Below are 12,641 nucleotides of genomic sequence, written 5' to 3'. Positions count from 1 at the left end.
TGTATGGATGGCTGTCTGGAGGGAAGAAAGATGCTGCTTTAGTATAGTAATATTCCATTGCCTTTTAACTCCAGGTTGCAACTCTTCTTTTCTCAGTTTTGTCGAACTAAGCATGGCCATTTCTGCCCCCAGAAAGAGGTTCTGAGGCAAGCAAGGCTCACTAGTCTGAGGGAGAAACTGTCTACCATCTGTCCATTCAGTCACCTCTGTGTGAATCTTTCTGCAAAGCTTTTAATGCCTTAGCTTGTTGCAGAAAGAGAACGTGTTCTCTAACGCTAACCTGGATCTCCAGCCTGTCCCTGGTTCATCTTTTATGCTTTGGGTATCCAAACACCCCTGCTAGATTATTCTTGCTAAATCCATACAAACTGGTTTTTCTATAGACCCTTCCTTCTCTCCAGTCTCCACATATTTCTTGCTTAGAGAAAGGCTCTAAGAAAGAATAGTGCCTATGAATTTGTGGTGAGCAGTGGTGATGAGATATACATCTAGAGTGCACCAGGCAAAGCCAGTTTGCCTGGAGGTTGTTTGGCTACCCTTCTTAATTATGTCTCCAGCAGTTAATTTAGACAGCCAGCATCTTACTATAAGGATGACACTCTTGGGATAAGGCTTTGTGCACAGTCAAAATGTGTTACAATGAGAACCTCTTGGGGAGAATGTGGTGGATCCCTCATGTCCTTCACTCTGGATTTGACATGGAGATCCAAGCAGGAAATAGGCACTGTGGGAGAAGAGCCTAAAAACACACCATGGTATCTTCAGTGTTTGCCACTGAGATCTCCCTCCTCAGAAGTGTCAACCCCCGTTAGACACAGACTACTAGCCAGATGCACCAGAGACATAACTGGGCCCAAGGAAGGAGCTTCTCAAGAACTCGTGGCTGAGAAGAGTATTTGTCATGAAACATCATTTTATTAATTGATTAATTTTTTTTTACAAAAATAAACAATTTAATGAACAAGAAGTACAAAAGCTTCTGGAAATGCAAACTCCAGGAGGGGGAGAGCCTGGTTTTGGCTGCTTGGTGGCTTTCACTGAAAGCAAATGAGGCAGAAAGGCTCCGACCCTACCCCCACCCCAGGTCCTGGCTCAAATGCAATCTGCTCCTCCACCCTAGTCTCGGCTCATATGGATGTGTGCACCACTGCCCATGACCCCTGGGCTGGCCTAGGAGCAACCTCTGGGGAGAGGCAAAGACAGCCTTCCCAGGTACCGTTTCACTCAACATCTTGCTTGGAGCATCCATCCCGCAGCTCCCCATTTGGAGCTGAGCTGAGAGAACATTCTGCAACTGATTGTCCCCAAGCAGCTCCTGCCCACTGTGACTTGTGCAGCAGCAGCACCGGCAGCAGCAGCAGCAGTGTTCTGGCTACACTCTCAAACCATGAATGCAGCGATGGGGCTGCCCATGGAACTGTCCCAGTTAAGACTAGCCTGAGCCCCGCTGGCAGCCCAGAGCTCTCAAGATGCATTCAGCCCTCAACAGTCTCAGACCTAAGCTGGCAAACTCACATTTTAACAGTTTTGCATATTGCACGTTTGTCCTGGTCACATCAGTTGGTCTGGGATGTTAGCTTTGTCTGCAGGGGTTCCCAGGTGATATGCAAGTCACTCCCGAAGCAGGCAAGCCTGGCTGGTAAAGATGCCAGCCGGTCAGCTGAGCCCACGACCAGTCAACCAGGGGCCTTCACATATGTGGTCTTGCCGGCATTGGGGACCACTTGGCTCCATCCAGTCTTAAAAAAGACCAACTTCCGACCTAAGGACAGAGATGAGGGGTTACAGGTCTCGGTAACTGTCTCCTAGGATACAGGGCCACTATCTATAAAATGGTTGCCTTAAAGGACTCATATACACATATATTTCTCTCACTGTCTCTGTCTCTGGCTTTTCTGAGGGAGGCCCTTAACCTTTCTCATCCTTTGGAGATGTCTAGTCACTCCTTTGAGACACCTACTCCCTCTAACTCACCTGTCCAGGTGGTCTGGTTGGTGACCACAAAGGCACGACACTGAGCATGGCTCTCACAGACATCTACTGCCTCAGCCAGGTTGAACACAGACAGGAGGCAGCCGCCATGGTGGTAGGATGGCCAGCAGCGATAATCCTCTTGTGTGATGGTACTGTCTGGAATGCGTTGGTACTCTAAAGAATGAAGGGGAGAAAACAGAATGGTGTGCCTAGGGTGAGGGCTCATTTGAAAGCTGATGTCCAGGCCAGCACATCCAGCACGGACAGGAAGGCAGCCAGAGCTCCACAAGCTCACTTGACAGCCAGGTACAGGCTTGGATTTCAGGACATACACATCTCTTAGATTTAAGGCCACCTAGCTAGTTTAAACAGTACAGTGTGGGCCAGGCACACACTCAGAGATACCAGCTGTCTATGTTGGGGTCTGAGGTCGGGGCATTTTAGAGATTTGGGAACAGTCTTCTCAAATATCATGGTGCGTATATATTTCCTTACGGTGTGATTAAAAATGTAGGTTCTGATTCGGGAAGGCCTGGGGTGGGGCCTAAGGATTCTTGACTAGATTCCAGTCTGGCCCATGTGTTGCAAGGGTTCAGAGACTCTCTGACATACTTGGTCCTGACTTCTGGTAGAGGCCAGCTAAGCTTCTAAGACAGGCCTGGGACCCCAGTAAAGGAGTTTTAAGGTTAAGAGGCATCACAAAATGCCACAATTCAGGGTTCACATGTCTGAGAAGGATTGAGGTCTCCCTGTGGTGCAGAGCCCTAGAGATCCAGCGAGTACAAGGGCTCTACAAGAGGCTGAGAATGAGCCTCTGGCTCCCTGGTCTTTCCCACTGCCCTGGGAGCCCCGGTTGCTGACTGATAATGCAGAAGCCCTGGGCCTCTGGTCACCCCACCCTCCTGCCTCCTTCTCCTGCCAGGGACTAGACCAAAGTCCAGGCAGGGTTGCCTGTGATTTATGGCCCCATAAACTGAGTCCTCAGGGACAGAGCCAGCCATTGTTCACCTCGTTAAACTTTATTTACAGGGCTAACGAGGGCTCCCCCACCCCTAAGGCTGGCCAGGCCTCCTTGAAAACAGAGGCTGCCCACCCCTTGCCCCCCTGCCAACCACTGCTAAACCCTAAGGCTTCTGTAGAGGGACCACTGCCTACAACAGTAGCTGTAATTCTCCCTATCCCTGGGAGAAGTGGCTTCTTGGCTGGTTTCAGAGTAGCCTGCCCCCTTTCTCCAGCTGCCCTGCAAGGCCCAGGAGTGCAGAGGAAGGAAAGAAGCAAATGTGTATTGGGTTCCAGCTGGGCAATAGGAACTGTGCTAATTGCTTTTACACACCTTGCAGGCCTACAAGAATTTTGCTAGGTGAATCATCTTGAACCCAATTCTCAGATGAGGAAAATGAGGTACCAGGGGTGAGTCACACGGAGGTGTTTGAAGCCGTTCACAGGAAGGCAGAATTCTAGCTGTTCTAGCTCAGTCAGGGATGGGACTTCAAGGGAGAGCTCCACTGTCTAAGTGATCCCAAGGGTGGCCTTTCGAGACAAGAGTCTCCAGAAGGGTAAGCCAGAGCCCAGTGGGTGGAAGCCACTCATTCTTACACCTGCTTCTTCTACCTGCCTAGCCCCTGGGTCCCTGAGGTGGTCACTCACCAGCACTGCTGCTTGTGGAGTTCTGCAGGTACTGCCCACTCCGGAACAGATGCAGCACCATCTCTAGCTGGGCCAGGGTCTCATCCACCCCCCAGGTGAGCTCTCCTGCAAAGTGCAGTACAGTTATCATGATGTACCTGGGTTCCTGTCCCTCCCCACAACCAGGGCTTGGGCCCAAAGTCTGGTGGCTAGGGAGGGCCCTTACCACAGAATATTGTCTTAGAATATAATAGGTCCTAGACTTTGCATTGCCCAGAGTCATTCTTGTCTCCATGTCTGACAGGGCAGTGGCAGGCGACAGGAAGCAGATGGGTCCTGAGGCTTACCTGTGGCATTGACGATGGTATCCAGCAGAGGCCGGAGGGAAGGAGGGGCACTATGGGGCAGGAGGTATGTGAAGAAGAACCTGTGACAGAGACAGGACAGGGGCTCAGGAGCCCAGCCTTTGGAAGTATGTCCTTCCCTTTCGCTTCCAATAGGTATAGACTTCAATGTGGTCTGGGAGCCTGAATCCTCATACAGGGACCAAGCATGTCCACACTATTCCAGGGACTCAATTCAGCCTTGAAGTATGGCACTGGGCACAGTTGTGACTACTATGACTAGCTTGAGTCCAAACTGGTACCAGAGGTCCCTTTTTCCACCCTTCCTCATCTTCCAGCCCACATTGTCCTTTGTTTGACCCCAGAGGTGTAGCACCCCGTAGTTGGGGTTTCAGCTGTGAGGAGCTTTGTAAAGGTCAGAGCTAGGGTAGAGAAGGGACGTGCCAGTTCTGGCAGTCCTAGGCCCTGAATGTGACACTATTTTAAGAAGCCTCCAGCTGCCCCTACGAACTAGCTCTCAGAGCTCTCTATTTTTAGCTGTACAGTCACATTCTCTCTTGACTGGGCCCCCGGGGTTTTCACTGGTCAAGGTTATTCTCCCTGGTTGGCCTTCTAGCCCCCCATGGGGCTCTTGCCCTGCCAGCCCCTCCTTGGCTGGAGTCCCAAAATGTAGGGTCATCACCTGTAGGCGTTGTAGAGGTTCCTTTTCTCATTCATGCCCTCACACCAGCCCTGGGCTGAACAGGGTAGAGTGAAGTTCCTGGCTGGAAACTCGAGGATACAGTCAGCAACACTAGCACATGGCGTTTCCTCCACTCGGGCATCATCCAGGTCCGTGACCTTCAGCTCCCCATCCACTAGCACAAACTGCCGAGGGCGGAAGTCAAGCAGAGTGACTGAGCCCAGTGGGGAGTGGGCTAGGTGATGGAGGAGGCGGCCAAGGCTGAGGCAGATCTGAGGGTAGACACATAGGTTGGGTCAGGCCTACTGGACTCACAGGCTCTGGATTTCGCTTGGAGATCAGCCTTCGTCCTTTTCAGGTTCTAATGCAACATAAAGGCTGCAGCCAGTGTCTTGGAAAGATTGCTGATCTTCAACTGACCCCTGTCTGATTAACCATGCACATGGCATGATGACCCCTGGCTAACTAACCATGCACATGGCATGGATGACCCCTGTCTGACTAGTCATGTGCATGGCATGGATGACCCTTGGCTGACTAAGCATGCACATGGCATAGGCTGAGAGTGAGATAGCAGGTGGAGTGTGCTCATGTGCACCTACACATAGTGAGCAGGGAGAACAGCAAGAACACAGAACACCAGGAGCCTCTGTCCTGCCCCCTCCCCAAGTCTCCACCTCGCCTGCTACCTCCCTTTGGCCTATGGCTGAGCACCATGTGCTCCTTCCTCCCTCCCAGGCTAAGAAGAAGTCTAGGCTACTCTGGGAGACTGTCTTCTAAGGGAGAACCATCCCCACAAAAAGCCCAGGCTTACTCGGAATCGGTCCTCCCAGGAAGTCTGCAACAGCTGGATCATTTCCACAGGGGCACCCAGCTCTGTGATGGTGGTCAGTGTGTCTGGGATGTCCTCACTGTCCTGGTAGCAATAGCCGTAGAGCTAGGGGAAATTCAGGGCAGGTCATTAGGTCACAGGGTAGAGGTAGGGATGGAGAGAGACTGGACTATCAGATGCTCTGCCCTCTGCCCTTGAGGCCCTCCCTCTGCCTTTGCTTTCGCTCAAGCCAGTGAAGAACAGTGTTTCCTGGGAAGTTTGGCCTCTGCTCCCAGAGCCTTAGTTTCTTCTGGTTTGGCAGCCTCAGTCCCTCACCTCTTGTTACTCAGGGAGATAGGCAGGCTTGGCCACCATGTGCCAAGGTAATATGCTATGTGCACAACCTGGTTCTCATTTTTTAAACTTTAACTTATTAATATTGTGGTGTACATGGTATGCACGAGTGTGTGTGTTGAGGTTACAGAGCAACTTCCAGGAGCCGGCTCTCATCTTTCAGTGTGGGCTCTAGAGAGTGAACTCAGGCCATCAGGCTTGGTGGCACACACTTTTACACACACTTTTACCTACTGAGCCATCTTGCCAGTCTTCCAGTTCTTATGATCATGCTGGTGGCTCATGACCCCTATCACTATGTCTGAGTTTGGCTGGGGAAATCAACTCAAGCAAAGTTATGTTGCTTAAATGGGTTATACGGCTAACAAACATAGGAGCTGGGATTCAAATGGATGTCACCACGGTTCCACAACCTGGTTCCTCTGTCAGCAAATGATCATCCGATTCCCTCCCCTATGCCAATTTCTCTGCGGTCTCAACTTTGCAAAGTACAGAGGCACATCTGGATACGTGACATAAATGGGAGACACAGTGAAGAGTGGTTCTCAGGGAAAGTCTGTTTGGGAGTGTATGGTTAGAAGATGCTCCATACTTCTCTCACCCTGGGGATGGCTCCTGGCATCCCCCAGCTGTCCAGGAAAAAGCACAGGGGGAAAAAAACCTTGCCGTCATGCCCATATTAGCATCTCACAGGGAGGCCTGCTTCTCGATGTTTCTCCCAACACACTGCATAGCTCCAGCTCACAATGGGCTCCAAACAGCCAGCACCCTACGGAGCATGGGCACAAAGGCCGAGTTGTCCAAGCCATACAAGGGAAAGTGAAGATCTCTGTGGTGGAGGATTGAGATGGAGGCCAGGAAGCCTGTGGCCTAAATATGCCAGTACACAGCAGCTCCTCATGCCAGCCTTCTACCCTTCCCAGCTGCCCTGCTTGCCCCAAACACTCACTCTCGTCCCTATCCTGTCCCAATCCTGTCCCACCAGAGAAGCCAGACTCAGTGTTTGTCTGCCAGGTTACCTGGGCTGTGATGCAAGGGACCAGGGCCTGTCCTAGGCACCTCTTTTTCTCTCTCCTTCCACACCCTCAATTCACCCAGGGAGGCCCCAGACCCAGGATGGGCTTCGGGGAAGGTAAAGACAGCAACCCTGGGGCCTGGTTCTCATTTTCTTGCTCCAGTCTGGGCCTTTGTGGTAAACTTCTGAAGGTTATTAAACACCCAGAGGCCGTTAAATACACTGTTAACGAGGTATTAATCAACACTCCTCAGGAAAAAAATAAAAAGACACCATTAAACCCCCCCTCCACCACCACCACCAGGAAGCATGAGGCTTGAGCACCATAGTTGCATCTTTTGTTCTTTCTGGAAGAGAAATACACTCTAGCATGGTCAGAATCTGCAGCCCTGGCAGGCCTGGGGGCCCATCTGAGGCCTGAGGTCCCAGAATGATGGAATCAGGAGAGGGAAGACTCTTGTGCCCTTTGACCCTGGACTACAGAAGCATCTGTCCCATGAGGAGAATGTATGTGGAGGATAGAGGATCCAAAAGACTGACAGAATTCCCCAGGCAGTCCCCTAGTGACCAGAGTCTGTGCTGGGAAGAGCACGGTAGGCCTCTGATGCTGTCCTGCATTCACTAGTGGAGCCCACGGCATAATTTCAGGCTGCCCAGAGAGCGGGGAGGGATCTTGGGAGCCTGACATACTTTAGAAAGTCCTCTGGCTCCTCCCTAGTTCAGCAAACAGTCAAATGGTTTTGAAATTTTAAATGATTAGGAGGTATTAACACAACGGGATTTCTAGTTCCTGGCACACAGCTCTGAGGCATCTTGTGCAGGAAGACACATGGCAGGCTGCATGGGCTACAGAGGCAGTAGAACTTGAAGAAGCCACAGGGACATGGCCTGAGAGTCAGAGAATACATGGGGAACTTGCCCTCAAAGCAGTTCCCAAGACATGATAGGGACAACCACTTTCCCCTAAGACCCTTATTACTTCTGTTCTAAGGGAACTAGCTTCAACCTCAAGCTGGAGGGAGCAGGGGTGGGGGTGGGGTTACAGTTCTGAGAGATGCCATGCTGGTGAGGACTTGGGTGAAATGTCTTCTGTTGCAATGTCTTGTCTTTCTCTGGTGCTCTCATTTTTGGAGGAGAAGGACCTGTCTATGGGTCTGGGTGGGCATCTAGCTGGATACTTGTTGAAATGCTTGGTGAGGCCAGCAAGGCCCACTGAAGGTCAAACCTGTCCTGTGAAAAGGCCTTGAACAATTAATGAACTCTGAGTGTCCTGCTAAGTCACTCAGGGCCTCTCCATCTCTTCAGAATCTGGCCTGCACCACGGGGTTTCCAGAAAGTTCCCAAGAACCCAGAAGAGGAAAAGAAAACAAGGTCCTCCCAGTTAGAATGGGCATGTAACCAGCTGCTCGATCCCTTAAGCTCCAGCCAGTGTTAGCCACACAGCCGGATAACACACACAACAGGTAGCTGCCTGGGACCAATGCAGGGCCTAGGACCTTGGCAGAGCTTGTCACAAGTGTCTGGCCAGGATTGGGAGGGCATGTCCTAGGGAGACTTGGAGCCATTAGGAGTACAAGTAGCATTCTGGCCTCTTCTATTCCATATGGCCCACAGATCCCTGCAGGCCTGGGGCCCACTTCTCACCACTGAGAAAAGAAGGGATGGACTGCTGAGTTTCTGGTCAGCTCTTTGGATATGGAAAGTGGATATGGGTGGGATTCTCAGCTGTGAGTTGCAGACAGGGGTACCCTTCAGTAAGCTCAGACATAGGCAGAGTCAAGGCAGAGCCCTCAGAGAGGGGCAGTGGGCTGTGTTTGAACGGAGCTGGTGTGCTGAAGGTCCCGTCTAAGTCTTGGAGGGACAGGGTGGGGTTTCATCCTTCCTGCCTGTGTCCCCAGTGAACAGGGACACAGAGTTTTCTACTAGGAAGGCATACATCTGGCTTTTTGAACCTATTAGTCTCTTGGCTAAGAAGAGCGTGGCATTCAGACTGGCAGACCTTAAGTCTTCTGGCCTAAGACCCTGAGGCTGCCCCGGTGTCTCAGCTGGACTCACTTGAAGTCCCAGGAAAGCCCATGGTCACTTTTAGAAAAGGCCGTGGATTTTCTGGCCTCCTTTATTCCTTCCAATGATCTGTGAGCAGAGTGAGGAATGAGTGACTCTCCGAGAATCAAGTTAGACACACAGGTTTCTTTTCAGCCCTTCCCACCAAAGCCAGACATGTCACTGAAGAAGGGGGGGGGGGAACTCGGGCTCTACCAGTATGGGGGATCCTGTTACTACAGCTGGGAATTGACTGAAGCTGAATGCTAGCGTTGGGCTTGAGGTCACTATGACTGGGGATAATACTGTGGTGTTGAACCGTCAGCTTCAGCCAGCAGCAGGGTCCTATGTGGTCATACCTCCTTACTCACTGCCCTGCCACCAGTTTGGGGCCCTTCCTGCCCTTGCCTCTGTCTTTAAGGGATGCGTGTAAGTTGGGTAGAGTGTTTTACCCAAAGGGTGAGAAGCAGCTGGGTGACGCTCAGTAGTGCCCTGAACTGGGTTCTGCACCTAGCTACAACCGGGACACAGTCATTGACGCCTCGTGACTTAACTCTGGAAGACCAAGGAGTCTCTCAGAGTGACCAGCCAGCCCCCTCATCCCAGAACCCCACTCTCGTACCTGCAGCACGTTGGGGTGCCGCAGCCGCTCCAGCAGCACCATCTCCTTGAGCAGCTTGTGGGCCGCCAGGCGATAGCAGCCCCTTCGCGCCCCGAACTCGCGCACGCAGCTGCCCAGATCGTGGCCGCTGAAGTCCACTGCTTTAAGCGCCACCGCGGCGCCGCCGGGCAGGCGGACCCGGTACACAGCCTTAGTGTAGCCTGAGCCCACGTACTGAGCGCCAGACACGTTGCGGAGCGCGGCGCAGCCCAGGCGCGGGCCCGGGCCGGGGGAGCCCGGGCCGGGAGCAGGGGGCCAGCCCGGAGCGCCGTCGGGCGGGGGCCGGGCCCGCGGGGGCCGGGGACGCTGCAGGCCCGGCCCTCCCGGAGCCAGGTCCATCAGGCGCCTCCGCTCCGGCCGTCCGGCTCCCGGCCCGGGACCCCCACGGGAATAGCGCTGCACCTCCTCGTAGCGCGCCCGGATCTGCCGGGCTAGCTCCCCACGGCCCCCGCGACGGCCCGGGCCCGGGGCTGCCGAGGGTCCCGGGGACTGGCCTGGCCTCGGAGGCTCCGAGCCCGGTGCAAAGAGCACGTTGAGAACGGAGCCCAGCAGGAAGGAGGCGCAGAAACCCGCGGCCACCGCCACCCGCCGGCGCCGCATCGCTCCCCTCCCCCCTGGCCGGCCGCGCGCAGGGCTCCCCGGCCCCGGCCCCGGGCGGCTCAGGCTCCGAGGCGACTCCGCTTCGCGCCGCGCCGGCCCCCTGCCCAGCCCGCGCGCATGGCCCGGGCAGCCCCGACCCCGGCCCCCGGCGGGCGGCACATCGGCCTGACACTTGCCTCCCTCCCGCCCTGCCCCCGCCGCTTATAAGGCCCGGAGCCACCTCCCCTCCCTCCCCGCTCGCCCGCCCGCCCCTCCGCCAGCGCCTCCCAGCGCCCGGCCGAGCCCGTCCTCGGCGCCGCCCCCTCCGGCCGCCCGGGCCGGCCTTCCCCGCTGACTGACAGCGGGACCTCCTCCCGCGGCCAGCCGGGCCTGGGAAGCGGCGCGGAGGCGGCTCCGGCCCTGCCCAGCGCGCGGCCCCCGGAGCTCAGGCCGGGGAGCGGGGGAGGGGGCGGCGTGCACGGGTTCCAAGCCCGAGGCGAGGCGGGATAACGGGACCCGGAGGCCGAAAGCGGAGCTGGCCGGCAGGGTGCGGGGAGTTGGAGGGGCGAGGCCGGCGGGTAACGGGCTCCTAGGGACCAGCCGCCAAGGCCTGGGTGCAGAGGTCACACGGGGTGCACAGCTGCCTCCTGGTGTGTGTGTGGGGGTGTGTGTGTGGGGGGAGGCTCGCGGCTTTGGGGCTGGGCGCTGGGGAGGGCGTAGGGGTTCCGCCTTCTTCGGGTGAGGCTGCTCGGGGACAGCCCGGGTTCTGGGTGTGGTGAAGGGCGGCGGTTTGGGGAGGTGGCCCGGCACTTGCGAGAGCGCGAGGGGTGGGGACTGTGGTCTCCGAGTTAATCATGAGGTTTCCGAGAGGTTCGGTTCAACCTGCCTTCTCCCAGGACTTTTGCCTTGTCCCCGAATCGCCACATTTAGACAGACGAGCTCCACCCCCATCCCGGAGATCCCCGATCTCTGACCCGCCAGTAGGGGATTTGGAACCGTATGCGGCGAGTGCATTGGTGTCCACGCAGGTCTGTCTGTAGAGTGTGTGTATCCGCGTGTCTTGAAGGGGCTACTGTGTCCCAGGAAGGGAGTGTGTGTGCTCTGTGTGTAAGTTGGTGCTGACTCCATCAGAACTTCTGGTCCCTCCTCCTCCCTCCCTGATTGCATCATTAGTGCTAATTGAGGGGCTTTCACACGCCAGTGCATTAGCTGTTTGGAGTGAGCTCCCCCCTCCTGGGAGATAAGCCGCTGCCCCTCCCCCTCGCGGCTCTCCACTTCCCTAGGGCCCTGAAACTGTCCACCTAGGTCCTCTCACCTCCTCGGGGTCCCTCCAGCTTTCCTCTGGACGGGAAAATCTCTTTCTTCCGGCAGTGTCATGGATAGGCAGCGGAGACTGGGGGGAGGGTTGCTGTGGGTGTGGGGGGAGAGTAAAATTTAGGGGTGGGGAAGGAATCTAGAACCTTCTTTTTGAGGAGCTTTCTAGGGAGAGGGGTTTTCCCTTAAGAAGTCTTACATTCCAGTCGAACGCAGGGAGGGTCTCTGCTATCAGAAAGGGAATAGAAATTTCTGACTAGATCTTTTGAACATGTAAGGGGAGGGGGCAGGTTTCTTATGCTTAGTCTGTGATCCTATTGAGGTAGGCCTTCTGGCTTTGACTTTGTGCTCCCCTAAGACTCAGAAAGTGGGGACCATGCTGACTTATTAGTCATGGGAAAGGCAGGTTGAAGGAAGCCATGATTCCCCTTGAGAGATTTGGGTCTGATGGAGTCCGGTACATCAGTCTGTTCCTGTTTAAGCTGCTCCGCCCAACTCTGGCCCATAGCTGCCGGGAGTGTGTGTGTGGAGGGGGGGTCTGAGCAGATGCCCTCCCCAGCCCTCACACCAGATGTCTTTGGTCTAATTAACTGTGCTGAGAAAACCAACCTGGGTTTGTAAACAGAGCTACTGGCTAAAGTCAACACGGAACAGCAGCAAACAGTAAACAGTCCCTTGCACTCAGCCTCAATGGAGACCCAGCCCCCCCAGGGAAGAGGGGAAGCTGGGTGGATCAGAAATCTCCTATCTACCTGGGTGACCCCAACATGACTGCCATTTCCTTGCAATTCCACAGAATCTACTCAAGGAGTGTGAGAACCAGCTATTATCCCAAGATAGGTCTGCCTGCCTTCCCCAAGTTTCACAATCTGGCTACACAACCAGACATGGCCATCTTTGAGAAAGTCGTAGTCGGGGGCAGATTCCTTGAAAAGCGTTCTTTGGATCCTCTGAGTGTTCATGTCTTGGAGAAGCCTCCCCGGGAGGGATTGACATTGTGGGTGTACAGCTCAGAGTTGGTGAATATAACGTGAACACTGTTAACTTCATTACACATCATGTAGGTATTATAATAACACGTTCTGAAATTAGATAATTATTCCTATGATATCTCTGCCAAGCTTTGGTGTTTCTGTTATGGTTTGAAAGTTCAGTGCACAACAAGGGCCGGAGAAATAGGCATAAATGTAATATGGTGCACACCCAGAAGCCCTGCAAACAGGAGCCTCATATACAGA

General features: G+C 54.4%; 1 protein-coding gene across 1 annotated transcript; it reads right to left on the bottom strand.

Moving 5' to 3' along the window:
- Positions 1–895: 895 nt before the first annotated feature.
- Positions 896–10,153, bottom strand: Pkdcc (protein kinase domain containing, cytoplasmic). The gene is made up of 7 exons (XM_027417910.2): positions 9,472–10,153; positions 5,441–5,563; positions 4,627–4,898; positions 3,948–4,027; positions 3,622–3,726; positions 1,975–2,148; positions 896–1,762 (listed from the first exon to the last, which is right to left on the bottom strand). Exons 1-7 carry the CDS (start codon positions 10,108–10,110, stop codon positions 1,677–1,679), a joined length of 1,479 nt encoding a protein of 492 aa, XP_027273711.1. The 5' UTR covers positions 10,111–10,153; the 3' UTR covers positions 896–1,676.
- Between the last annotated feature and the right edge of the window lie 2,488 nt (positions 10,154–12,641).

This window comes from Cricetulus griseus, chromosome 5, assembly GCF_003668045.3.
Source record: "Cricetulus griseus strain 17A/GY chromosome 5, alternate assembly CriGri-PICRH-1.0, whole genome shotgun sequence".
NCBI classification, from domain to species: domain Eukaryota; kingdom Metazoa; phylum Chordata; class Mammalia; order Rodentia; family Cricetidae; genus Cricetulus; species Cricetulus griseus.
Note: the sequence above shows the minus strand (reverse complement) of the source record. Positions and strands in the feature narration are given on the sequence as shown.

What these genes read in the sequence shown, in the direction of transcription:
- Pkdcc (XM_027417910.2), bottom strand. Translation starts at nt 10,110, where the DNA reads ATGCGGCGCCGGCGGGTGGCGGTGGCCGCGGGTTTCTGCGCCTCCTTC. An exon ending in CCTGGGAGGACCGATTCCGA is followed by an intron (nt 4,899 to 5,440) that starts GTAAGCCTGGGC and finishes GTCTACCCTCAG; the next exon opens with ATCTGCCTCAGCCTTGGCCG. An exon ending in TACCATCGTCAATGCCACAG is followed by an intron (nt 3,727 to 3,947) that starts GTAAGCCTCAGG and finishes TGCACTTTGCAG; the next exon opens with GAGAGCTCACCTGGGGGGTG.